Source organism: Neolamprologus multifasciatus, chromosome 22 (genome assembly GCF_963576455.1).
Source record: "Neolamprologus multifasciatus chromosome 22, fNeoMul1.2, whole genome shotgun sequence".
In the NCBI taxonomy this organism is placed as follows: Eukaryota; Metazoa; Chordata; class Actinopteri; order Cichliformes; family Cichlidae; genus Neolamprologus; species Neolamprologus multifasciatus.
Window position 1 is genome coordinate 15,774,389 of NC_140459.1, and position 24,013 is coordinate 15,798,401.

At 39.5% G+C, this 24,013-nt stretch overlaps 1 protein-coding gene across 6 annotated transcripts in view; it reads left to right on the forward strand.

The window, feature by feature from the left end:
- The window catches only part of csmd3b (CUB and Sushi multiple domains 3b), a 382,687-nt gene that overhangs the window by 301,755 nt on the left and 56,919 nt on the right, over nucleotides 1–24,013 (forward strand). For all 6 annotated transcript variants that reach the window (XM_085147502.1, XM_085147500.1, XM_085147498.1 and 3 more), the window contains 20 exons: nucleotides 1,545–1,733; nucleotides 5,639–5,739; nucleotides 5,922–5,990; nucleotides 6,127–6,283; nucleotides 8,009–8,200; nucleotides 10,381–10,507; nucleotides 10,618–10,820; nucleotides 11,146–11,337; nucleotides 11,671–11,809; nucleotides 12,386–12,573; nucleotides 14,759–14,877; nucleotides 15,081–15,156; nucleotides 15,262–15,378; nucleotides 18,554–18,667; nucleotides 18,763–18,858; nucleotides 19,144–19,347; nucleotides 19,672–19,796; nucleotides 20,345–20,441; nucleotides 23,696–23,800; nucleotides 23,878–23,996. In XM_085147502.1, the coding sequence (XP_085003628.1) occupies nucleotides 1,545–1,733; nucleotides 5,639–5,739; nucleotides 5,922–5,990; nucleotides 6,127–6,283; nucleotides 8,009–8,200; nucleotides 10,381–10,507; nucleotides 10,618–10,820; nucleotides 11,146–11,337; nucleotides 11,671–11,809; nucleotides 12,386–12,573; nucleotides 14,759–14,877; nucleotides 15,081–15,156; nucleotides 15,262–15,378; nucleotides 18,554–18,667; nucleotides 18,763–18,858; nucleotides 19,144–19,347; nucleotides 19,672–19,796; nucleotides 20,345–20,441; nucleotides 23,696–23,800; nucleotides 23,878–23,996 (2,729 nt within the window). The remainder of the gene's footprint in view (nucleotides 1–1,544; nucleotides 1,734–5,638; nucleotides 5,740–5,921; nucleotides 5,991–6,126; nucleotides 6,284–8,008; nucleotides 8,201–10,380; nucleotides 10,508–10,617; nucleotides 10,821–11,145; nucleotides 11,338–11,670; nucleotides 11,810–12,385; nucleotides 12,574–14,758; nucleotides 14,878–15,080; nucleotides 15,157–15,261; nucleotides 15,379–18,553; nucleotides 18,668–18,762; nucleotides 18,859–19,143; nucleotides 19,348–19,671; nucleotides 19,797–20,344; nucleotides 20,442–23,695; nucleotides 23,801–23,877; nucleotides 23,997–24,013) is intronic.

Sequence of the window (24,013 nt, forward strand, 5' to 3'; positions counted from 1 at the left end):
TGGCCTCCAGAATACTTTGGGGGCTGAAAAAGTTTCTTTTTTGTTTGTTTTCCCACAAGTAGATAAACAGATAATTTTTTTCGTGCCAGCTTTTGACATCTTAACATTCAGCTGTGTCTTCTGCTGTTATTGACTTTTTAAAAAATGTGTCTTCTTGGGCCACACGTGAATAACTCAACCAACGAACTGGTGTGCTCAACTCTAAATTACTTAAGAGTGCGAAAGGTGCCGAGCTACAAAACACAGAATATTATGAATAATACAAAAAACAGTTTTGCTGTACTCTGTTGTTGTTGTTGTTGTTGTTGTTGTTGTTGTTGTTGTTGTTCTGATGGGGGTTTTTTTAGTTTTCACTATCTAAACTGACATCTTACTCCATGAATTGAGGACTACGTCTGTAATCTTATAAATTACTACAGAAAAAAAGCAGATGGCTACACAATATTAATTTGAGAGCAATCCACTATTAAATGATGGTATGTGAGGAAAGGGAAAGAACAAGATGAAGACAGGAGCCCCTAACCTCATCAGAGGTCAGAAACATGCTGTTTTAGCTCTTTTCTCTTTAATGCCACCCTCCAATCATGCTGTCTTCTGATTTGCTGTTGCTCAGTGGCAAAGAGAAGGTTTGAAGAGCAGCTCGGTGGGGCTTTTATGCCCACAGTACCTATAATGATCATATTGGGAACATCCTACATCAATGATATCATGCAGAACCAGAAGTAGATAAAACAAAAAAGGATTGGGTCTTGTGCCTAACTGTCCTTTCAGTACCCTCTCACTGACTCTGGAATAAAGGAGCAGTGGCCTGACTACACTGAGTGATATTTTACTGCCACCCAGATGGCATAAGCTGACTCTCAGAGTGTAACACATGGGAGGTGTCATGAGAGATTTGACTTGGCAGTGTTAAAATTCTCAACACACACTCTCTTTCAGCAGAACACCCTAAAAAACACATCACATCATCAGTCTTAGCCAACTGAAAATAGCTTTGAGTTTCTACCTTGCTAAACACAAACTCAACAAGTTCAGCTCAGGGCCTGCTGGAGTCGACTCAGATCGAGAAATTGTGCCCTTCTTGTTCATTCCTACAGTCATGCAAGGATTATATTTTAATAGACTACATATTCAAGAGTTTCACAAGAATTACTGAATTAATTAAAAGGGCTTGTCCAGTGAGAGGGAGAGACTTCATGCCCATGAATGTATGCATGCATTCATCCTTTGGCTTATCCGAAATTGTTATTTAAGATTAGCCCAAGATCTTGGCCTCATTGTAAGTATTTATGTTATTAGCTTAGCTAATTCTTTCATATTGCTTGCGTAATCACAAATATTATCATGCACTTGTTCCAAAATTCTATAAATAACATTAACATTTTATGTATTTACATGCAGAAATTATGTCATATCTCCTACAGATAGTATGTGTAATATATGTGTCTGGTTATGGCTTTTTTAGTAAGAAGTAAAGAAAAGTTATTTTACCTTTTGACCTGCTGTAATGTGTTCAGCGTCATTCAATTATTTTTTTTCTGCAGAATATACTTTGGAGCCATGTGAGGACCCCGGCATGCCTCGTTTCGGCAGGAGAAATGGCTACAGTTTTGGTGTTGGAGACACTTTGTCTTTTTCCTGTAATATGGGATACCGCCTGGAGGGTTCACCAGAGTTGATCTGTCTGGGAGGCGGGCGAAGAATGTGGAGCGCTCCTTTACCTAGATGTGTCGGTACGTGTTTCCATAAGATCCAGTAATAAAAAAGTAGTAGTGAACAGTTAAGTCCAGTGGTGCTTAAAATAAAACAAAAACAAGTCATGTCTTTATATAGTTTTATAAAATGTCTCAATAATTACATAAATTCAAACTCTCAAACCGATGGAAACAAAATAGAAATAACTAGCAGAACACCCACTGTGAGATCAGGGGAGCAAGGGACCAAGTAACCCTTCCCATAACAGGGTAACTTGTGCCCACCCTGGAGCCAAGCCTAGGGCTTGAAGGGAAGTGCTTGGTGCTTTGGTCTTAACCCTTGGGGCTATGCTGTACCCATTCTGAAAGATCCATATGACCTTTCTACCCACAAGAGGGAATATAGAGTACTGGAAAGATGAGTCTAACTGCTAGTCAAGCCTCAGGTTCTGGAGTTCATGAAACATCAGTCAGCTCTTTACATTCTTAAGGATATTTGAGAGTTGGCCGAATGTGTCAGAAAGGGCATACAGCCACGTCCCTCATGCTGCCCTGTGGGGAGTGCATCAAGAATCAGGAGTGTCTGGCTCATTCCTGCAAACTATTCAGTCTTCTATAGCTGTAGCGAGAGTAGGATTTCCATTGTCAGCTATAATTCAGCAACCAAATTAACATTTCTACAAGAGCCGTACTCAGTCAGAAGCAGCTCAGAGCAGAGCCACTATACCTCATTGAGATGGTTTGGGTGTCTGATTTGGACGACCCATGGGTGAGGCATCCTAAGTGAGGTGCTTGGGGTATGTCCCACTGAAAGGAGGCCCTGGGGAAGATCTAGAAGGTGATAGAGAGACTGTATCTCTTAGCTGTCTTGGGAATATCTTAGTGTGCCCCCAGGAAGGATGAGGTCCGGGCAGGACAGATGGATGGATGGATAGATGAAGTAAATAGTGATTACAGTTAAAAAGTAACTCAGCTTCCCTTGATATAATCAATATAATTTATTTCCTTACCCATAAACCAACACAAGTAAGACTGATGGATTGATGAGCTCAGGTCTTTTGAAAAGGTGTTGAATTGTTACACTGATGAAGTCTTGAAGTTGGAATAAACAGAAACGCTTACACACTTTGGTCCCAGTCAAAGATTCGTGTTTTAGATGACACAGTTAACTAACACACATGAGTAGAATGTGTGGTCTTTGTTCTTCCACCTTTGAAGTGAAAATTATAATTGACCTCTGGCTGTAGCTACAGAAACATCCTTTATGTTCAACTGTTCCAAAAAATAAATATTAAACGGTCAGTCCAAACTTAATGGTACTTCAGAGAACAGCGTTTGTATCAGCCAATTTCCAATTAGTGGATGAGCAGAAAATGCCAGAGATATTTCTCTAGGAGTCCCTAGCAGGCTGACATTTATGTCCTGTTCACATTGCTTTATCACCTTTTATAATTTTGAAATTTACTGGCAAGGACATTATCTGAAATAATACAGATTTTTTTATATACTGGAAAAAGTTGTAATTTTCCCCCCGATACTTTAATACTTGTTCAATAAACTGAAGTCATAAAGGTAGACAGAAAACAATATTAAGATATACACACTATATAAAATCTTTGAGACAAACATCTTCGAAGTCAGAACACAGACTGAGAAAGGCTTTTACGATGTGATAAACATGCAATCAGATTTACAGTAGGTTTATGCACCATATTGAACACTAATCCAACTCAGTGTAACTGTAGCGCTATGCCAGTAACACACACAGCAAACAAAAAGTAGCATATACTACAATGTGAAGTAAAAGCCCAGTGTTTGAATGCATGAAAAAAAGGAGAATGGTGGTTTTATTATTAAAATGTATACTCAGAGTGGCACTAAACATATGCTTATTCGAATAAAAAGTCCTTCACCTGTGGACTGGAAAATGTGTTTCTATGCAAGGCTGTATAATTTTTTTAATAATTAATCAATGCACAAATGAGCAATTGGTTTAAAGGCAAAATAATGACTTCCTCACTAGGTTTTAAAAACATAGAATAAAAACAAGCAGTTCATATCTTGGATGTCACACATGCACATTTTTTGTCAAGGAAAATGCATTTAAGCCTAATTTGTTTGGGCTAATAATGGAAGATGAAAGCAATCACACTGATTAAAAAGAAGAAGAAATACGGAAATATCGTGCTTTTTGCCTGCATCTGTGTTGGGTTTGAGCTATTCTGGGTGTATAAGAAATACACAGGAGATTGTCTTTGATCAAGGCACTTTCCTCTCAATTGCTACCTTTCCTCCAGAGAATTACTACCGCCTGCTCTTAAATAGATAGGATAAGTCTCATTTAAAGCACAAGTTTATCAGTGGGAATCATTATCATGTACAGTTAACCTCAGGGAATTCAGGCCAGAAGTGTGTAAAGTAAGATTTGATTTGGGTACAGTTAGTAGTATCTACAAGTGACAGCAGTAAAAAGCACATAGCGAAAGAGACTCTACATTTCTGCACTTGCTCATAGAATTAGTTATCTTACACATAATATTTTTGAGAAATTACAAAGAAAGCCAGACCAATCCAATTCTAGTAAAAAGCAGCAACACTATACGACTTTTTAATTTTAGGCTACGTGTGAGTAGATTTTACTCTCCAATCTAATTTTCAGCTTTGCATGATGTTCTCAGCGCCATTATACACGGCTTTGGTTCCTTCGTTCTTTCATCAGCGTGACAAGACTTATAATGCAGAAAGGTGGGAGTGATGTTGTGTGCCGCTGTTCTGGGGTGTAGTGCAGTTTGCTATATTTAGTTTCTGCGTATTGTGTTGCATTGCTGCATGATGGTACACATCACAGTTGAAGAACGGAGGAAGAAGGAAAGATTAGAGGACCAACAGTAGGCTTTTTCTTATGTTTTGGCTATAAAATAACTTTTTACTAAGCACACAATAGTTAGGGTGGGTTTTTTTGTTATTTTAATTAACTGAGAGATATGCTATGCAGGCATGAAGTATAACTTTGGTGGTCTGTGTTTGTGGTTTTCTGAGTGGCTCTTTTTAATTCTTTACAGCATTTTTTTCCCCCATGAAAGAGTTGGAGAGCTTCCAGAGATGTTTCTTTGCAGTTTGAGAAATCCAATGTTCTTTTGTCTTGTTTTTTTTTCTACTTTTTTATTATTTCTGGATGCCATCAGAAGCGGGAGTAAAAAATAAAAAGAGGAAACAAGAGATGGAAGAGAATGAAAACTCAGGAGAAGTGGAAAAGGAAAGTTGATTGAAGTAAAGGGGAGCAAAGGAGGCACTATTCATAGAGTAGAGAGAGCGCAAGAGGGAGGAAGTTAAAGAGGAAAGAGAGAGAGAGGGTGAAGAGGTAATTTTCTAAATGGAAACTATAGCGGTGTGATTTATTGACGATATGGCAGCTGTAATACGACCATTACACCAGTGGAGACACAGAGACGTTAGGGAGAGGGAATGAAAAAGAGAGGAAAGGGACATAGATACTGTACATGGAGGGCACGAGTAAGAAGTGCAAAGAATAGGTAACTTCAGGTGAAGTTTGCAATCTTATCATTTGCATTAACTGATATAAGGGGATTTTTTAAAAATTGCTACAGCCTTTAGTTAAAATATTTTTTCATTTATATTAAGAAAAAAGGAATTTGACTGATTATTACTCTGAGCATAGCCTGCGTTCCCCCTAGCTGCACAGACAATGGGCAAAAACGTTTATCTGGTAGGACCAAACGGCTTTAAAAAGCCACAAGCCTCTTTAGTAAGCTGCAAAACATAGCTTTTGTTTATCATTAAAGCTTTAAATGCAGGTCAATTTGCGGCACAACAAAAGCTTGTTCACATGACCACTCCACATCATTATAAGCCTCTTAAGAATTAAACCAATGTCTCAATATTGTGCATTTTTTAATTGTCTCCTTTCTGTCCTCTGTCTTCAGCGGAGTGTGGTTCTTCAGTCATGAATAATGAAGGGATACTGCTCTCTCCAAACTACCCAATGAACTACGATAACAACCACGAGTGCATCTACAGCATCCAGGTGACCGATCTTAACGTTCCAGAATATACATGACATGAGTTTTTATTGAGAAAAATAATGGTATTGATCATTGCATGTGTTTAAGAGATGACAAATGTATTACCAGTCTTCAAACCTTTATGAGGGTTTGTCACCTGCTATGTGGGTCATTAGTGCTCATTTTGATTTGATGTTGACCTCAGGTTCAAGCTGGGAAAGGAATCAACATTTCTGCAAGAACCTTTCATCTTGCCCAAGGCGATATACTCAAAGTAAACTCACTCACACATATGCATATGTGGTCATTGCTCTTGCCAGATATCAGTGTCAAACACAGCAAAAATAAATGAATTAAATTAGTTCATGCTGCATGTGATGCATCCGGTGTGCATTTTGCTGTTGTTCCAGATTTATGACGGTAAAGACAACACAGCCCATGTTCTCGGAGCATTTACTGGATCATCCATGTTGGGTCTGACGCTCATTTCCACTTCAAACCACCTCTGGTTGGAATTCTACAGCAATGTGGAAAACACAGGAGAAGGATTCAAATTGGTGTACTCAAGTAAGTTAGCAGTGAACACCACTGTTTAGTATAGAGCTAAGGCCTAATCTGTTTCTCCAACACTTCTTTGAAGATTCATTCAGATGACAAAAGAACCCAAAAGAACAACATGTAAAGAACTTCAGGTTCCACTTGCCTCAGTTAAGGTCAGAGTTCATGAAATGGGAGTTTTAGAGTGGCATAAGACTTGAGTCAGATTGAGATTCTTTGACATGACCTTAAACAGGCTGTTCATGCTTGTCTGAATTAAAACAATTCTGCAAAGAGGAGCGGGTCAAGTTTCAAGGCTCACTGCCAGTTATCACAAATGCCTTATTGTACGTGGTGCTGCCAAAGGTGATATGACCAGTTATTAACTTATTAGGTTTAGCAGACAATTACATTTTCACACAAGGCCAGGCAGGTTTGAAAATTTTTGCTTAATAAATAAATTAGTCATCATTTAAAAAGCACATTTTGTATCGATTCTGCCAGTATCTTTGTCTAATCTTTGATTTTTTTTTGGGATTATCTGGGGCAGATGTAAATACATTTTAGCAGTATGTCTCAAATTATTAACCAGTTAGATGCCTCATGACAACTGCTGATTTCTGATAAATCGAACAAGCTCACTAGAACAGTTTAACTCTAAACGGATGGATGGATCACAGAAGTAAATTTTCCCACTGAAACGATCAGAAGAAACATGTCCCGTTTGATTAACAAAGCTTTCAGCGTAGGACGAAGTGGTAAAGGTGTGTTTTGATGTTCACCAAAGCACACCCACATTTGGCAGTGCCCTCTTAGACGCACAGTTGGAATTCTAATTGTTTAAATGGTGTCATGAAGGGTGATAGCTTAGTATTATTCGCTTTGAAGTTGTGTTGTCTGTGTACTGTGTTGGCGCAGAGGATGGCTTACTTAGACCTTTGCTGTTTTCATACTTTTCCAGGTAGAAGTTATTTTGCCATATAAAACAAAGCACATTAGCAGCAGCAATTTTGAGATTGTAGTACTTTGCCTCTGTTTGTTTAGTGTTACATTTGATATAGAGGCTGTAATTCAATAAAACTCCCGAGATGTGGTCGAATGAATAATGCATGGTGGTTTGCTTCCTTATACATATCTAACAAAGAGAGAACAATTTTAGATAGGAAAACTGTTCACACTTCACGTCAGGATGATGACAAATGTGCTATTGTTGCTCAATAGTAAGTATAGCTTTCCAAATAGCCATTTTTTTAAGGATTTAGACATGCACCTACAGCAGTCTGCCAGGAGATAACTCAAATCCCGGTGCACCTCGTCTTCCAGGTAATGCCGTAGATCAAATCCCGGTTATGGTCTTATAAGGATAAGCTATTTATATACCTATTCATATCTCGCTCTCCAAAACTGCGAACAAATTTTCCAAATATTACCATGGAAACTGAGCTTACACTGACTGTGAAAAACAACATTAAATTGGATAAGGTGTATACACGCTCCAGTATCATTCCTAATAATGCTATGTCTCATGTATCTTTTTCAGTTTTGTTATTAAAACGGGATGAGAGCTTAACAGGATCTGTGATATCAGCATGGTCATAAACAGAATCCTTGAGTGAGCCAGATATTAAGGAAATATTGCTGCGCATCTAAATAAAACTAATTCTGTTTCTCTTGTGGGCCTTGGATATCCCTTAGTGAGTATTTTAAAAAGTACGTACTGTGAAGCTCTTTTGTCTTTTTTATGACTCTTTCTAGGTTTTGAGTTGTCTCATTGTGAAGACCCAGGCGTGCCTCAGTTTGGCTTCAAGGTCAACGACCAAGGTCATTTTTCTGGGAGCAGTATCACATATAGATGTGAGCCTGGTTACACTCTACATGGGGCTTCTACGCTGAAGTGCATGACGGGTGAAAGGAGAGCCTGGGATAACCCTCTGCCTTCTTGTATAGGTACGTCCTTTAGTATCTGAAGCCAATAACACTCTGAAAAAAGGTCTGATGAAAACACGCAAACACACACAGAGATTTTTGAAGGCACGCAGAGTCCTGCACAGATGCATTGTGTTTCCGACCTTGAATAACATTCTTTAATAAGCTTGGGAGGGAGAGGTAATTTTATTTCTTAGATTTAAATTGATCTTGTTGCATTTAATGCTGTGTAGTGTGTGTTCCACAGCACTTACTTGAATAGATTCAGAGTTACGCGATAGATGAAAAGTGTGTTGGTATCATTTCAATAAAAAATCAGAGCAGGATCTTTCCAGTGAATAAACGTCAATGTAATTAGAAATTCTTTACGTCTGTGTATTGTGTTCTTTAGCTGGAATGGCTATTTATCTAGAATTCAGCTAACACACACACACACACCTTTAGGTATCAGGAAGCATAATTATACCAGGTTTGTTCTGTAATAGATTAGAAAGTGACTTGCAGCTTTATGCAACATTTGATTGCAGGATGTTAATTCAGTTATCTGCAAGGAAAACAGATGGGGGCCAATTTCCTGTAGAATCACCTTTCTTGATTTTCCCTGGATATCACACGCTGTTGTAGTTTTAAAGTCCCAATGAAAAGCCTATTTATTCGACATTATACCACCTGGAATCCCTCGGCCTAACTGATGCACTACCTCTTCTGCAGTGGCAGATTTTCTTTCCATTCCTGGCGGCTGCCCTTATATTCTCCCAGTGCTGTGTTATGTACTCAGACATGCCCTGACATAAAGCACACATAACCTCCAGGCAACTCTCGGCACATGAAGAGCTAAGCGACAAACACTCTGTTGAGAATTTCGTCATAAACTCATTTTATTCAATTTGATTTGGCTTTGTTTAAAAGCATTCTGTGGAGCAAACTCCCCACTTAGTATCGACACATTGCTTAATACTCAATTATGCCATCGTCGCCTTTTTAATTCATTTTCCAAGGTTTCAAACTGATGCAAAACGACAGTCCGAAGTATTGATATCGAGAAGTCGACCGTAGTCTTTCACTGGCTATGCAGTTTCGGGCTTGTCTCGCTTGGAAAATAAACACACACTCACATATTTATCAGTGTACTGGAATGTAATACCTAAAACGCTGTGATTTGAATATTATTTGAACTTAATTCAGATGTGTTGTTATTCCTTCCAGTTAGCACATGGTTGAATGATTGCATCCTCTAATTAAACCCAAACAAATGTTAGGCTTATTTAAAGTGACAAATACAATGGCTGCTGTTGCTGCTTTGCATGGGAGCTATAAGCATAACAGCCAGTCCAGTGTTTTAGGACCATTTTTTTCCCCTTCACTGCTGCCTCTGAACTTTCTGATTTTGGATTCAGACTAATAAGTCTCCCTCCTTCACACTATCAATAATGAAAGACTCATAAAACTACTGGCTGAAATGCTCTGACTTTATATTTTAACAGTGACACGCTGTGACCTCATCTAACCTCCAGTCTTAATATTATATTTCTTCTTCTTATTACTCACAGGTTTTCCTTCTTTACCCCCTTGGTTCTCTCCTTTTCTCTCGCTCTTTCCCTCTCCCTCTCTCTTTCTCCGTCTTTTCTCCTTCCAAACTCTTAATATCGCTCAGATTACCCGAGATAATATATTCCAGTGATGAAGGGAGGAGAGCCTGAGGGAGGGGGAACATGGAGAGGGAGGAAAAGCAGAGAGGGGATGAAGATTGTGAAAATATATAACCGAGAGAGACAAAGAGAGAAGGGGGAATTATTTTCTGTTATATAATGTGCTGTGATTTCTTTAGGGAGGAATGCTGGATCAGCACTTTGTGTCTTCTTCCTCCTCTTTTCTCCTCTTCTCTTCATCTCCTGCGTGTGATATAGAGTGAGAAAGGCAGAGAGACTCAGCGGATAAGAGTTAGCTTCTTTCTTTATCCATTTGTCTCCTTGGTGATCGTTTAATCAGTGGCCTCTGAGGTGCACCTACTGGATCTGATTGCCTTGACAAACAATTGCCACAGACAGATAAATGGTTGGCTTGTCACAGCGCACATACACACACATCAACTGGCCATCGGTTGGGCTGCGGTGATTTGTAATGTTGTCACAAAGGCGCTAATCAAAGAGATGTTTACAGTTTGTTTTAAAATAAGTGTGTGTGACGTTTTATCCCTGTAGCGGAGTGTGGGGGTCGTTTTAAGGGTGAGTCATCAGGGAGGATCCTTTCCCCCGGATACCCTTTCCCATACGACAATAACCTTCGCTGCACCTGGACCATCGAGGTGGACTCGGGAAATATTGTGAGGTACAGATGATCGCATTAAGGCTTTTGATCGATACGTTAAGCATAGTGTAAACTCATGTGTGAAGTGAAACATATTCTTGCTTTAATTGAACTTTATTCTTATTTTACAGCCTCCAGTTTCTGGCCTTTGACACTGAAGCCAGCCATGACATGCTGAAGGTTTGGGATGGGCCACCTGAGAATGAAATGTCTTTGGCAGAGCTCAGTGGGTCTCTGCTCCCTGAAGGAATCCACTCGACACTGAACACAGTGACGGTTCAGTTTGAGACTGACTTTTACATCAGCAAGTCTGGATTTGCCATACAGTTTTCTAGTAAGTGATGAAATTAAATCTAACCAGAAAGATATAAAATATAACAGATAGGTATCATTTAGACTACTGTTGTTGTGTCTATGCTCTTCAATGGGTAGTTCCATTGATAATAAAGGGAATAAAAAGCTATAGAATTATGCTGCTTCAAAGACCTTCACCTAACTGGAACAAAATTAACTTACGTAAAACCCATTAGTTAGTTGAAGTGGTGCTGTTTTTATGCATTGGATTAAAGCATTCGATACCTGGTGTGACACAGTTTTCTGTAATTGTTCCCCTCTTTCTCCTCTATTCCCTGCTTTGTTCCTATCCCCTATCTGTCCAGGCTCAGTAGCTACAGCCTGCAGGGACCCAGGAGTACCAATGAATGGCAGTCGTAGTGGAGATGGCCGTGAGCCGGGGGATTCAGTGTCCTTTCAGTGTGACCCAGGATACGAGCTCCAGGGGGACGACAAAATAACCTGTATACAAGTGGATAACAGATACTACTGGCAGCCCAGCCCACCTGTCTGTATAGGTGAACACTCCAACTTTCATATATTCTATAGGGACGCACAATAAATGTACTGCATATACAGCTGGAGGTATTGTCTCACTCAAGGACACATGTGTCTTTGACTTAAAGGAGAGCTGTATAAAAAAGGGCACGCTTTTTTCTATTCACATATTTTCATTCTTCTGCTTTTTAATGAAGCTTTTCATTCAGTAGCAGTTTTCTCCACACTCTGTTGCATGGTACACAAAGAGCTTTTTATTCTGTATGGTTGAGCTTGAGAGAATATTTAAATGTTATGACATTTCAAGGCTTTGTCAAAATGGATGTCAATCTTGACCTGTGTTCCCACTTTAGCTCCTTGTGGAGGGAATCTAACAGGCTCCAATGGATTTATACTCTCTCCGAACTACCCGCATCCTTACCCTCACTCAAAAGATTGTGACTGGCTCATTGCTGTCAACCCAGACTACGTCCTGTCACTGGCCTTCATCAGGTAACCTACAATGCTACTTTCCAGTTCAGCTCGATTGAGCTTTTTAAAACCTCTTTACTAGACAAATGTTACTGCCGAGTGAAATGTGAAATGGAATGACAGTAGACTAAAAGCCTGTCCAAGCTGAGCTGGCTCCATTTGAAGACTGAAAACCTGGATATCCTTTTTTGCTGGCAGTAAGTTCTAATACTAAATTTTCTGGCAATCATTTCAATTTGGACAAAGTGTTGGAGCAACAGACCAAAATACTCTTTTGTATTAGCTTGGTGATTATTACAATTTTTAGGGTATTTTTCCTGCAGGTAAAGTGAAATAATCAACCTTGTTTTTGCTTTGTGCAAGATTGAAAACCGTGTAAAATTATGACTTTTTTTCAAGAAGTGGGAACTTCTGCCTTTAAGTGCTTTGAAAATCTATTGAGCTTTCACCGCTTTCAAAAGCTGTGCTTGCTTTGTGGTACGAATCACAAACAAAGCAACTCTAAAAACCACTGAATTCATGGTGGATACTTTGTCCTTGAATTTTTGTTGACTTTCTTTCTCTTCCTTATTTGTCTCTGTCTTCCTCTACCTTTAGTTTCAACATTGAGCCAAACTATGATTTCCTGTATATCTATGACGGTCCGGATAGCAACAGTCCTCTCATTGGTAGCTTCCAGGACAGCAAACTCCCAGAGCGGATAGAGAGCAGTTCAAATACAATGCTTTTAGCATTCCGTAGTGATGGATCGGTTTCTTACACTGGATTTCACCTGGAATACAAAGGTATAATGGTCTGCTAACAGTACCACATCTCTCATTTAAATTGAATTCTTACTGAATCAGGCAGCACCTAAAACTACACTTTGCATTCTCACAGAGGTCATATTAATAACACAGGCAAATTTTGATAAAGTGTAATAGGCAAAGAAATTTGAAGTATAATCACATTTAAAGAAGAGAAAGGAGTGCATTTTTTTCCTGCAACATTTAATAGTTTATAATACCGTGCAATAGTCTTGGGTCACCTCTCATTTTTTTGTATTTTACTTTTATTTAGGTAAATCTATGAAAAATGCCAAAGATAACATAGTTTGACAGGCATAAAATAGTATTTTTGCACCAGCTAGGTGATTCTCAAAGGGCTGTTTGATGAAAACTTGACATGTCTTGTAGTGTGTCCTTAAAAATTGAGGAAAGTGGACAAAGGCCTGAAACAGAACCTGAGAGATGCATCTGGCCCTTTAGTCCGTCTCCTACTGGCCAAAGCATGATCAGAAATGGTCTCAGTGGAAGGGTGGCTGTCAAGCGTATGTCAGACCTGCACTGAAAATCAGTGGCAACAGGTCTTATTGTGAATTTTTGATTTGCATCATTATCAATGTGTGCTGAAAAGCTAAGAAGAAAGATACAACAGTGAGTGCCTAGAGTCATCTGTAAAACACAGTGGAGGTTCATGGTTTGGAGCTGCATTTCAGCCATGGGTTGGCCTCCCAGAGCCCAGACCTCAACAATATTGAGGCAGAGTGGGAAAATCTTGGAGAGAACAAAAGTTAGACAACACCCGCAGAAAGCCTTTAAGTGTCCTTCAAGAGTACTATTCCTCAGAACAACTCAAAGAAATTACAAGAAAGCTTCCCTAAGAGAGTCGGGTCTGTGTTGAAGAATAGTTGGGGTCACTTTCAAGCTTGTTAGAATCGTACAAACCATGTTTCCATGTTTTCATGCTCCAATAAATTCTGCACCAATATCCGATTTTCATAGAATAATATACACAAATGGAAGTGGCTTAAGACTTTTGCACACTACAGTACATTTACCTAACTATATATCACTTTTAAATATGGCCACTACATATAGAGTCAGTCTTAAGTTATTATGTTCTTCTCTGTTTTAAGGATACAAACAAGGAAAGTTGGAACATTTCAACTGCAAGGGTTTTTTTATAGCCATTTTTTTTATTGATTGTTGAAAAATAATTTTGAATCTTTAAATCGCCTCTGCTTGATGTTGTTTTTTGTGTCATTTGTGTTTTTCATAAAGAAAGCAGTTTGGGAAATTACTCCAAGATTTCCACAGTAAACATAATAGAAACTCATGATGACACAATTTCAGCAGAATATAACGGCAATATTTTCTTTTACCTGTGGGCGATCGTGGCTCAAGAGTTGGGAGTTCGCCTTGTAATCGGAAGGTTGCCGGTTCGAGCCCCGGCTCGGACAGTTTCGGTCGTTGTGTCCTTGGGCAAGACACTTCACCTACCGCCTACTGGTGTTGGCCAGAAGGGCCGATGGCGCGATATGGCAGCCTCGCTTCTGTCAGTCTGCCCCAGGGCAGCTGTGGCTACAACTGTAGCTTGCCTCCACCAGTGTGTGAATGTGAGAGTGAATGGGTGGATGACTGGACGTGTAAAGCGCTTTGGGGTCCCTAGGCGGGACTAGTAAAAGCGCTATACAAATACAGGCCATTTACCATTTACCTCACACTAAGACCACTCACACTTTGGTGTATATACATGTGTACCATGCTAAATTCAGGATGAAAGAGAATTATTGCTCTCTGCATAAAGTGCCCGTTGAATCAGTGTCTGTTGAAATAGTCTGTCAAGGAGGTGTGAGTTTGATTCATTTGCACAAAAGAGTCAACACTGATTTTGCATGGACTGAGAAATTAAGTCTTAAGTTGATGCGGGTGGCCACTAATCTTTTGGGAGGGGGGCCAAGGCCATAATTTACAAGGTTCATGTAGCACACAAAAGCCGGGGGATGAAGTTATCGTTCTTGCTCCATCTTGGCAAAGACAGCTAAGTCAAACAGACTGTTACAAAGGCCAACGGAATGCCTGCCTCATTTGATTATTGCAAGAGACTTAGTTATTATTAATTTGCCCTATTATTCATGTGTGCCTGTCACTTTTCCTTTGCCTCATGTTCTCTCTAACTCACACTTTTTTTTCCCTTTACTCCATCTAGCCAAGCTGAGGGAATCTTGTTTCGACCCAGGTGTGGTTCTGAATGGGACCAGGCTGGGATCTGATTATAAGCTGGGTTCGACGGTCACCTTCTACTGTGAAGCAGGATATGTACTGCAGGTACAACCACTTGGATGACTGAGGGGTTGACTGAATTTGGGATTTTGGGATTTGAGTAGCTGTTTCTTAGGTTGCTGGATGGATTGTTCATTGGTTTGTTGAATGGCTGGGCGGGTAGAAATTTATCAAACCGGGTGTTGGTTGGCTGGTTAATTAGTTACGTGGACTGGTTTTCTTACATTTATCTTTTTCTCTGTTTACAGGGCTATTCTACTCTGACATGCAGTATGGGTGATGATGGCAGACCTGGATGGAACAGGGCATTACCTAGCTGTCAAGGTAAAAAAAAAACCCACATATATCACTCACTCTATTTAAGTAGAATTTACTTGTATGGAATTCATTGTCACTGCTATCTGTTTGTGCACACGTCTGAATCTCCAGCCCCGTGTGGAAGTCGTTCTACGGGATCAGAAGGGACTGTTTTATCTCCAAATTTCCCAAGAAACTACACCTCTGGACAGACCTGCATCTACTCTATATCCGTACCACGAGAGTTTGGTGAGCTCAACAACCTATGCAGTGCATCGTAGTACAGACATGCAGCTGTGTTCAGCTTTGAAAGTTAAACATGTGGCCACAAGTTTCTTTTCAAATAATTATTATATTGCTTTTTTTTTACACTGAAAAAGAGCCGCATTAAAACTTTTCAGATTTATTGCGGGAATCTCGTGGTGCCCTCTGCTTCCAGCTTCCTCAGTGTTTTGAAAACACGCAGAAACATAAGTTATATTACAAGTGATAAGAAATATGCTTTCTAGCTATTAATTTGTCTCCAGGCCTGAGTTTCATAATTGTAGTGACATTTCGAGATGAGACTGCCACATTTGACTGGTGGTCTCAAAGCCAGACATAAATAAGGACATGAATATTATAGCAGATTCTTCATGTTACAGTGAGGCTGTGCTGAGAGGGTGATCATTAGAGGGGGGGTTTAAAAGGCTTCTGCTGGGAAATAATTTGTAAATAATTCCTTATTGTTGCCACAGCTGTTAAGAGTTTTTTCTGGAATATTAAATATCGGTATTTTCATATCACTCAAAATTCAAGCTGAATGCAGAATTGCATTTTAATGTATTCTAGTGCGACTCTAACGTGTCAGTGGAGCATCGCTGTATTTAACAGCTCTGGAGGGAGCCTGCAAGTGGACACCAAGTTAGATTTGTGTTGTCGAAGTAAGAATGCCATCAATGTGGAGATGGACAACGTATATTTGTGCCTACAATATCAGTTTACAACATCATAAATGAACAACATTGTTGGCTGATTATTAGAACTATTTGCTCATTGAATGTGAATTAAGCTTTAATAAACAATCAGTAATTGGTGGGTTATGTCCAATTATGCCCTGGTGGTGTTATGAATAAATCTCAGCTCTCCCTAAGGCCATGGATGGTTGATGTCTCATTATATTTGCGCTTTTGGATTTACGCCTCCGTGTAGAAATCCTGAGTGAGAGGAGCTAACATTTGGTTGGTCTGTGTGTTGTATAAGACACACAGAGAGAGCCTTCCCAAAACTCCCACACAGAGTGAAAAGACAGATTGTTTTGTTAAGTTGCAGCACTGCCCATAATTTTTAAGCAGCTGTCATTCTTGTGTAAAATATCTTGTTTTTAATTACAAAAATTGAATGGTCCAGGCTGGAGGTTGCAGCAGTCCTACTCTTTGAACTGTCAGGCGATCAGAGATGTAAGAATCGGGGGAAAAAATCGGCTGGTTAATGGTCGATGAGGTTTCTCCCTTCGTGCAAATGCCTCTTTCTGTTTTACCAGCACGTAGGGAAAACCCTGGGCATATGTCCCGTTGGAGATGCTATACCTCCTATTGGATGATTACGTGGCAGAGGACACCCACTCAGGCAACTCGTCAGTAGGCACGGGAGCTCCACAGGGAATCAGCGCCCAGTTTTCTCTCCAACTGATGTTAGGAAGTAAAGAGACCTTTCAAATGAACAGTCAAACATTTAAAATCACCTGATTTTAAATTCAGTGGATCAGTTCAGACTTTGGTGGACTCTAAGAACTAGATGGCTGACCCGATCTCTAGGGTCTATATGATTTTACATGCAGAGGCGTTTCTCTAACAGAGAGTGATGAGGTTAACATAGCAAAGGACAACACTGCTGTGATCATTAATTCCTTTGTGTCTGTGAATGTCTGTGACTTTGTGTGGGCTTTTCTATTAGTACCGCTGAGGTGTTTTAGCTATTCCCTATGTGCCATCATACTTTATGAATTCATGAATCTGTGTGCAAATGTTGACGAATGTGTCCTGTATTTTGAAACAGTTTCAGGTGTGAACTCCTCTGCCTGCTGTGCAGTATGTCAATATCACAGCAAGGAATGAGGGAAACTCTAATCGCTCTGATTTCCTAAAAATCCTTACATAGTGGGCAGCGATGTCTGCAGGCAGGCAGAAACCGTGACAGGCCAATAAAACATGACAATAAAAGGGTAGTTTACCATATAAAGCTAAATGCTTTCTTAATGATTTGTTTTAATCCCCTTTTTGACTGTGGGAAAAATTCGGTGGCGGCTGAAAATCCATCGTTTCCGTCCTGCTTTGCTTGTCAATAAAATAACATGAGAATTTCCACGAAAGCACAGAGGATCGTTTGTGAGCCAGAGCTATGTTTCCGCAAAATGTGACTGAAACCTTAAAAGAGACCCTCAGAGAGAGGCAGCCTTGTATAAATTGACCAGTGACCTTCTTATACCAGCATATCCTTGGCAATGTTCAGATTTAATCCTTAACACCTCAGCCTTTGGGGCCAAAGTGAGAGCAAGGCGGGGTGTGGAGGTGATATATATATATGTGCATGTGTGCAGTGAGTGGAAGAGAAAGCTCCAAATAGGTGTAATTTATCCCAGAGGACATTTTTTTAGATAGGACATGTGCTTCGAACAATAAAACTACACCTACCAATTTGCATCTTCAGGTTACTAATGATTGGTTTGATGGTACAGTGATCATTCGAGACAGAGCAAATTGTACCTGTTTGAGAAAATACTGAACCTCAGCCCTCTGGGGACTGTCTAATGCTACCTGCCGGTACAGCTGAAATTTAATCTTTTGTTACTGTATGGAAGTATTGGGTGTATTTCCTTCCTCCTTTCCTACACATCTGTCTTCCAGCGGTAGCATGTCATTAATTGCCAAGACCCTGCAGGTGTTCTTCGCAAGGAAACGTGATTGGATCAGTTTCAGTGTGTGAGTGGCACTTCAGAGTTGATAGGTTACCGCCTTTGTTATATGGCTTTCACTCAAACTTGCAATACAGAAGAAAGGACAGAAAAGCGTCTTGCTCTGCTAGCGTATGTTACCGAATCCAAGTCGGTCTTTGCAAGATTAGCATCTCCCGCTAGCTGACAACACTGATACACTGTTGCCAATTGATGAGGAGAAGGGTGTGGGTGGCGGGGTGGTGGTGTTGACTGCTGCATGATGAAGGCAAGGTAGCGTTTTGACTAATAAGTGTTATATAATTTTATACCAATAGTTGGCCTCAAATAGAAGGTGACACAGCAGCTTAATAACATTTAAATTAGGTATTACAGGTTAATTTTATCATTGGAAGGTCAGCAGCAGACAGTGGCATGGAATAATAAGTTGCTGCAATTCAGCTGCAGCTAATTCATCTCTTTCTCTCTTTTCTCCCCCATTTTTACTTCCAGTTCTCTTCGGCCAGTTTGTGTTGTTCCAGACGTCTCTTAATGACGTGGTGGAGATCTATGACGGACCCACTCAACAAAACACGCTCTTGTCTTCTCTCTCTGGGTCACACTCTGGTAAGGATGGTTGATTTTAATTGTGGATAGTTGAACAGATGACAGTCACTCAGCCTCAGCCTCATAACATGTTGTTGCTTCCACTTCATCTCTAGGTGAATCTCTCCCTCTGAGTTCAGGAAACCAGATTACAATAAAGTTCACCACAGTTGGACCAGAAACCGCTAAGGGATTTCATTTTGTCTACCAAGGTCATTATTGATATTATTATTGCCATTTCTATTATAATGATGAGCAATGTTTTATTACTATGCATTTATCACCATGCATTACTGCATTGTTTGCTACTTTTTCAGTTAAACAGAACATTTTGATTGTACACATCATCTTGAGTATGCGTTTTCTCGCCCTTTGTTACATTTATTTAAAGAAAATTTGAAATTTTGAATATGTTTCCCAAAAGTGTCTAAATATGCAGTGACAGTGATACACTTCAGTTTATTCACTGAGGCACTTTCTTTTTTTTTCTCCTTTAGCTGTACCCCGGACTAGCTCCACCCAGTGCAGTTCAGTCCCCGAGCCACGCTTCGGGAAACGTCTCGGTAATGACTTTGCAGTCGGCGCCTTGGTGCAATTTGAGTGCAACCCCGGTTACACATTGCATGGCTCTACTGCCATTCGCTGTGAGAGTGTACCGGACAACCTGGCGCAATGGAATGACACTTTGCCAACATGTATAGGTAAATATGAATCTGAAAATCAAATGCAGGACAGAAGGGTTTGTTTATCTATTTCTGAATGCAGTATTAGCATGATTCCACACTAGACGCTCATAACTGAAAAACAATTTAAAACAAATACAAACAACTGCAATCCATATGCACTCTAGTCATATATGTTATCCAGATAGGCTCTTTGGTATCTCTTTCTGTAACGGGCATGGTTGGCATGGCTCACTTTCTCTTGCTTTCCTGTAATTTGTCTACAAAGTGTTGTTTTGACCTCTGTTTTTTCTCTCCTTTCTCCTCTACTATGCTCTGTGCACTCACTCCTCTCTCTCCCAGTTCCCTGTGGGGGCGTATTGACCTCTCGCCGTGGGACTATCCTGTCGCCTGGCTACCCAGAGCCATATGACAACAACCAGAATTGTGTTTGGAAGGTCTCTGTCCCAGAAGGAGCTGGAATACAGGTAGTAACTGTCACATGCTGCTTCCTGGCTGACCTATGTATCATTGGCTTAAAAGCTGAGCAGGCAGGATCTCAGGGAAGATAAGATATTATTAGAAGGATGAATGGATGGATGGTTTCTGAGAGAGGGGCCATCCAGAGATAACTAGATAGGATCTAATCATGAAAGATAAGGCCTGATTGCATGTAAGCTAAACTGCTATCACAGACAAATACAAAGGCAAAGATGCCTTTTACACAAGGTGCAGTCCCTTGAAATGACAGGCACCTCAAAGTGTTTGTAAATCAGTTTGATTCGTTTCCTTCCAGCCTTCGATTTAAAAGTAGAATGATAATTGTTTTTGAAGCTGCTCCGTCTCAATAGATTGTTTTGTGAAGCATTTAGATTAAAAACAGTATGTGTGGGTTTTAATTCTCTCAATTTAAGCTTAATAAACTGTTGAACATTGTACCAAATGCAGTTTCATAGCAATCTGGGGAATTTTAATAAAGACAGTTTAAAAAAAATCTAAGAATCACTTCTGTTTTCTTTTTTTTCTCTCTCTCCAGATACAAGTTGTGAGTTTTGCCACTGAGCATAACTGGGACTCTTTGGATTTTTACGACGGTGCTGACAACCATGCACCAAGACTGGGAAGCTACTCTGGTAAACTTTTTTTCCATCATTTTTTTATGGTGTTACTCAAGTAGAACTGCAGAATAGTTCAATATTAAATGCACTAGAAGTGACATACTCGAAGAAAATATGGGAATTTAAGATTACAATAATGTACAGGGTACATGCATGAGAGCCCACAGTTACGCTATTTAGTCTAAAAGGAGTGCAGTCCATCTTGTGTGAGATTTATTGAATTTGTATATATTTAGTGGATAACGATACTGCATTTTCTAGCACAGTACACCAGTAACCATCAAACAACTTATTTCTGATTCCCAGTTTTGCATCATTGAAGATCTATAGTGGGCTTGGAAATGGTTACTAAGGCATTATATATTAAGGTTTATAGTGCTCTTATGGAAGTAAGTCTGATACCAAGCAATTGAGTTTTCAATTAGAGATTGTTATGCTGTTTATCAAACGCTTCAGATAATTGGAGGAAGCTTTTCATTCCACCGATAACAAAACAACAAGAAGTGGATTGTATTTTAGGCTGATCACAGCCAGTCTTGACAGTTAAATAAATAACATTTGAAATCTGCTCATGTGGCTCCCTGCAATTTGAGTTAAGCTGGATGCATTTAGCGTCTCAGCAGGAGCTGAGTTACATACCCAGTAAGGCCTGTGTCAAAAATCTCCTTTGAAAGATATGTAAAAAATATCTTTTGCAAAACTAATTGATCCTCTTACAGCCAAATTTCCCGCTAGGAGTAAAGATGGTCTGTCAAACTCAGTATTAATGGAATTATTCATATTTGTTATTGGTCCCAAAATTTACTGCACTGTGTTGTTAGTGAAACCTTTAAGATAACTTTTCTGCACTAATGATTTTCTTATCTTGTCTAAATGATGATATTTGTTTTTCTGCTTCAGTGAAAAGCAACAGTGTTATGTGAGTCATAAATCTGTTTTTGGGGCTTGCAGAACTCTTCTGTGTTGGATTTGTTTTTGGTCTATATCTTTTGACTTATTTGAGCTGCTACTAAGTCCTGATGTGCTAAATAGAGGACACGCTAGGCTTTCCATTGATATCTCATGTGTTTGGGTGGCTTCTTTTTGCTGCAAAGAGGAAGGAAATCACACAAGAAGTTCAATGGGAAAATTCCCTTTTCCTCAGTTCTCAGGAGGATTTACAAACTTAATGCTTTCAATATTTTTGTTTTATACAAAATTGTTGATTTTCATTTGTACCTGCCATATAATTATCTGAAACAGTAAGCGGTTCCAATGCAGCTGCTCTACATTGCCTCATGCTACATGCATACCAGAGGAAACTGTGGCTAGAGACTGCAAAACGTCAAATTATTCGAACTGTGTCCAATGAACTCGCGATCTTGTTGCTTACATTCAGGGTCCTGACAGAACCTCATAGTTTCAAACCAGAAATTCAGAAATTGCCCCACAAATAGTGACGCAGTTGCTGGAGGACAGCGATTTAACTGCAGAATGACACAGGTGCACAACAACCCGCATTTTATTCAGTTCATTTCAATTTATATTTACTTATATAGCACCAAATCACAACAACAGTTGCCTCAAGGCATGTTTTAAGGTAAAGACCCTTCAATAATAAAGTGCTTTGCTGAGAGTGGGAAGGAAAAACTCCCTTTTAACTGGAAGAAACCTTTGGAATAACCAAGCTCAGGGAGAGGCACTGGTTAGAGGGGAGGGGAGGAAGACAAGACAAAGTTAGGGTGTGGAGGAGAGCTAGAGATTAATAATAACAATGATTAAATCCAGAGTGACATTTATATAGGAATATAAGCAGAATAAAACCAGTTAGCACCTGAATTGAGACTTCTGTAACAAACAGATAAATGGCATCTGAGTCAGACCACACAGGTTGCGCTCCACCAGATGACCTGTGCAATCAGAAGTGGTCACCAAGTTTTAGATGCAACATTCTCAAACTCTGGGTGACCAATTCTTTGAAGGAACCACTTGCAAGTGCAAAGAAATGCATTTTCAGTGCAATCCCTGGGCAAGTACCAGTTTTTCGTAGCTGCAAGAAGGTTGCTGTCCTATTTTTACTCTAGTGTGACTAAGCCATAAAATGGAAATTCCCTCCAATTTCCCAGCACCTCATGTTCAACCAAAATGTCTGTTCAGTTTGGATTTAACCTGTATTCCAGATTTACTTTTTCATATAATTCAGACCACTGCCCAAAGGAGAAGTCATAATCTCCTCAGGAAACCTATACTGCTTTTAGGGAAGCAAAGTCATCTGGGTGCCTCCTAGTTGTATTAAATAATCTATGAGAGGACTTGACATCTTTATAGTAAACTAGCTTAGAGATTATATGGCACACAATTAGAATAACATTATTCTATCTGGATTTCATGTAAAAATATAATTAATGAATAAATCTTTGTTGGGAAAAGATGGACCCTTTTTTATTAGGGTTAATTACAACTCTTAATTAATTATGTCATCCATCCGCAAATAACTGTGATAGTTAAATCAATGCAGTTAATTATTTTGGCATCAATCTTGAATTATTATTATGGGAAAAAAGCACTTTTTATTTTCCGTCATGATAATGAATGATAATGTAAAGACAACAACAGGGGAGCTGCAGACTATTCAGCAATGTGCTAATTATTTTCCCTCACAACAGGTAACCAATAACATCTACTGACCCGTTTCACTGCTGATCTGTCTCTGTTTCTGGCACACCTGCCAGCGAGCACAACACAATGCAAATCGAGCCTTTTTTTTATTCTGAAGTGGCGATTGCGAAATATAAATCCACAAGTAGCTTATATCAGGAAATGTTGTTACCACTGTTGCATCTTGAAGCATGGCAAGAAAAATAAATGGCATTTCTGCTAATAAGGAGACTGGAGTATGCTCATATTCCTTTGCATAAAAGATCATCTAATACGTTATTTTGAAGGGCCGTGATTATACTGACGTGCTGTGCCAGCTTTGCTTCAGTATTGCATCCCCATTTTCTTTTTTAACTTTGTACTCTCCCCTGCCACGCTAAATAGGTCAAACCAACATTTGAAAAGTGGTTTCAAATAAAACAGATGTCTCAAATAAAAGTAATTCCCTTCTCCCTCCTTCGAGAGCACTTCACTAACAAAAAAAAGTAAAAATGTAGGTTTGGGAGGCCTTTGTTGTCTCCTTTGCTGTCAGATAACTAAGATCATGTGCTTTAAAGGCCTTAGTTGAAAAATGAGGAAAAAAATGTGATCATGTCCCTCTGTTCCTCTTCTCCTTTTCTCCCTGCTTTCAGGCACTACTATCCCCCCTCTCCTGAATAGTACATCTAACAACCTCTATCTCAGCTTCAGCTCTGATATTAGTGTCTCAGCTGCTGGATTTCACCTGGAATATACAGGTACATCTATAACTTTAAAGCATTTTTATCAGATGCATGCGGTATTTCCAAATAATCATGTTATTTTTTCTTATTAGCTATTGGTCTGGAGTCATGTCCAGAACCTCAGACTCCAAACTATGGAATTAGACAAGGAGACAGGTTCATGGTGGGGGATGTTGTGCAATTTTCGTGTGAACAAGGATACTCTCTTCAGGTAAAAAATCCACACGT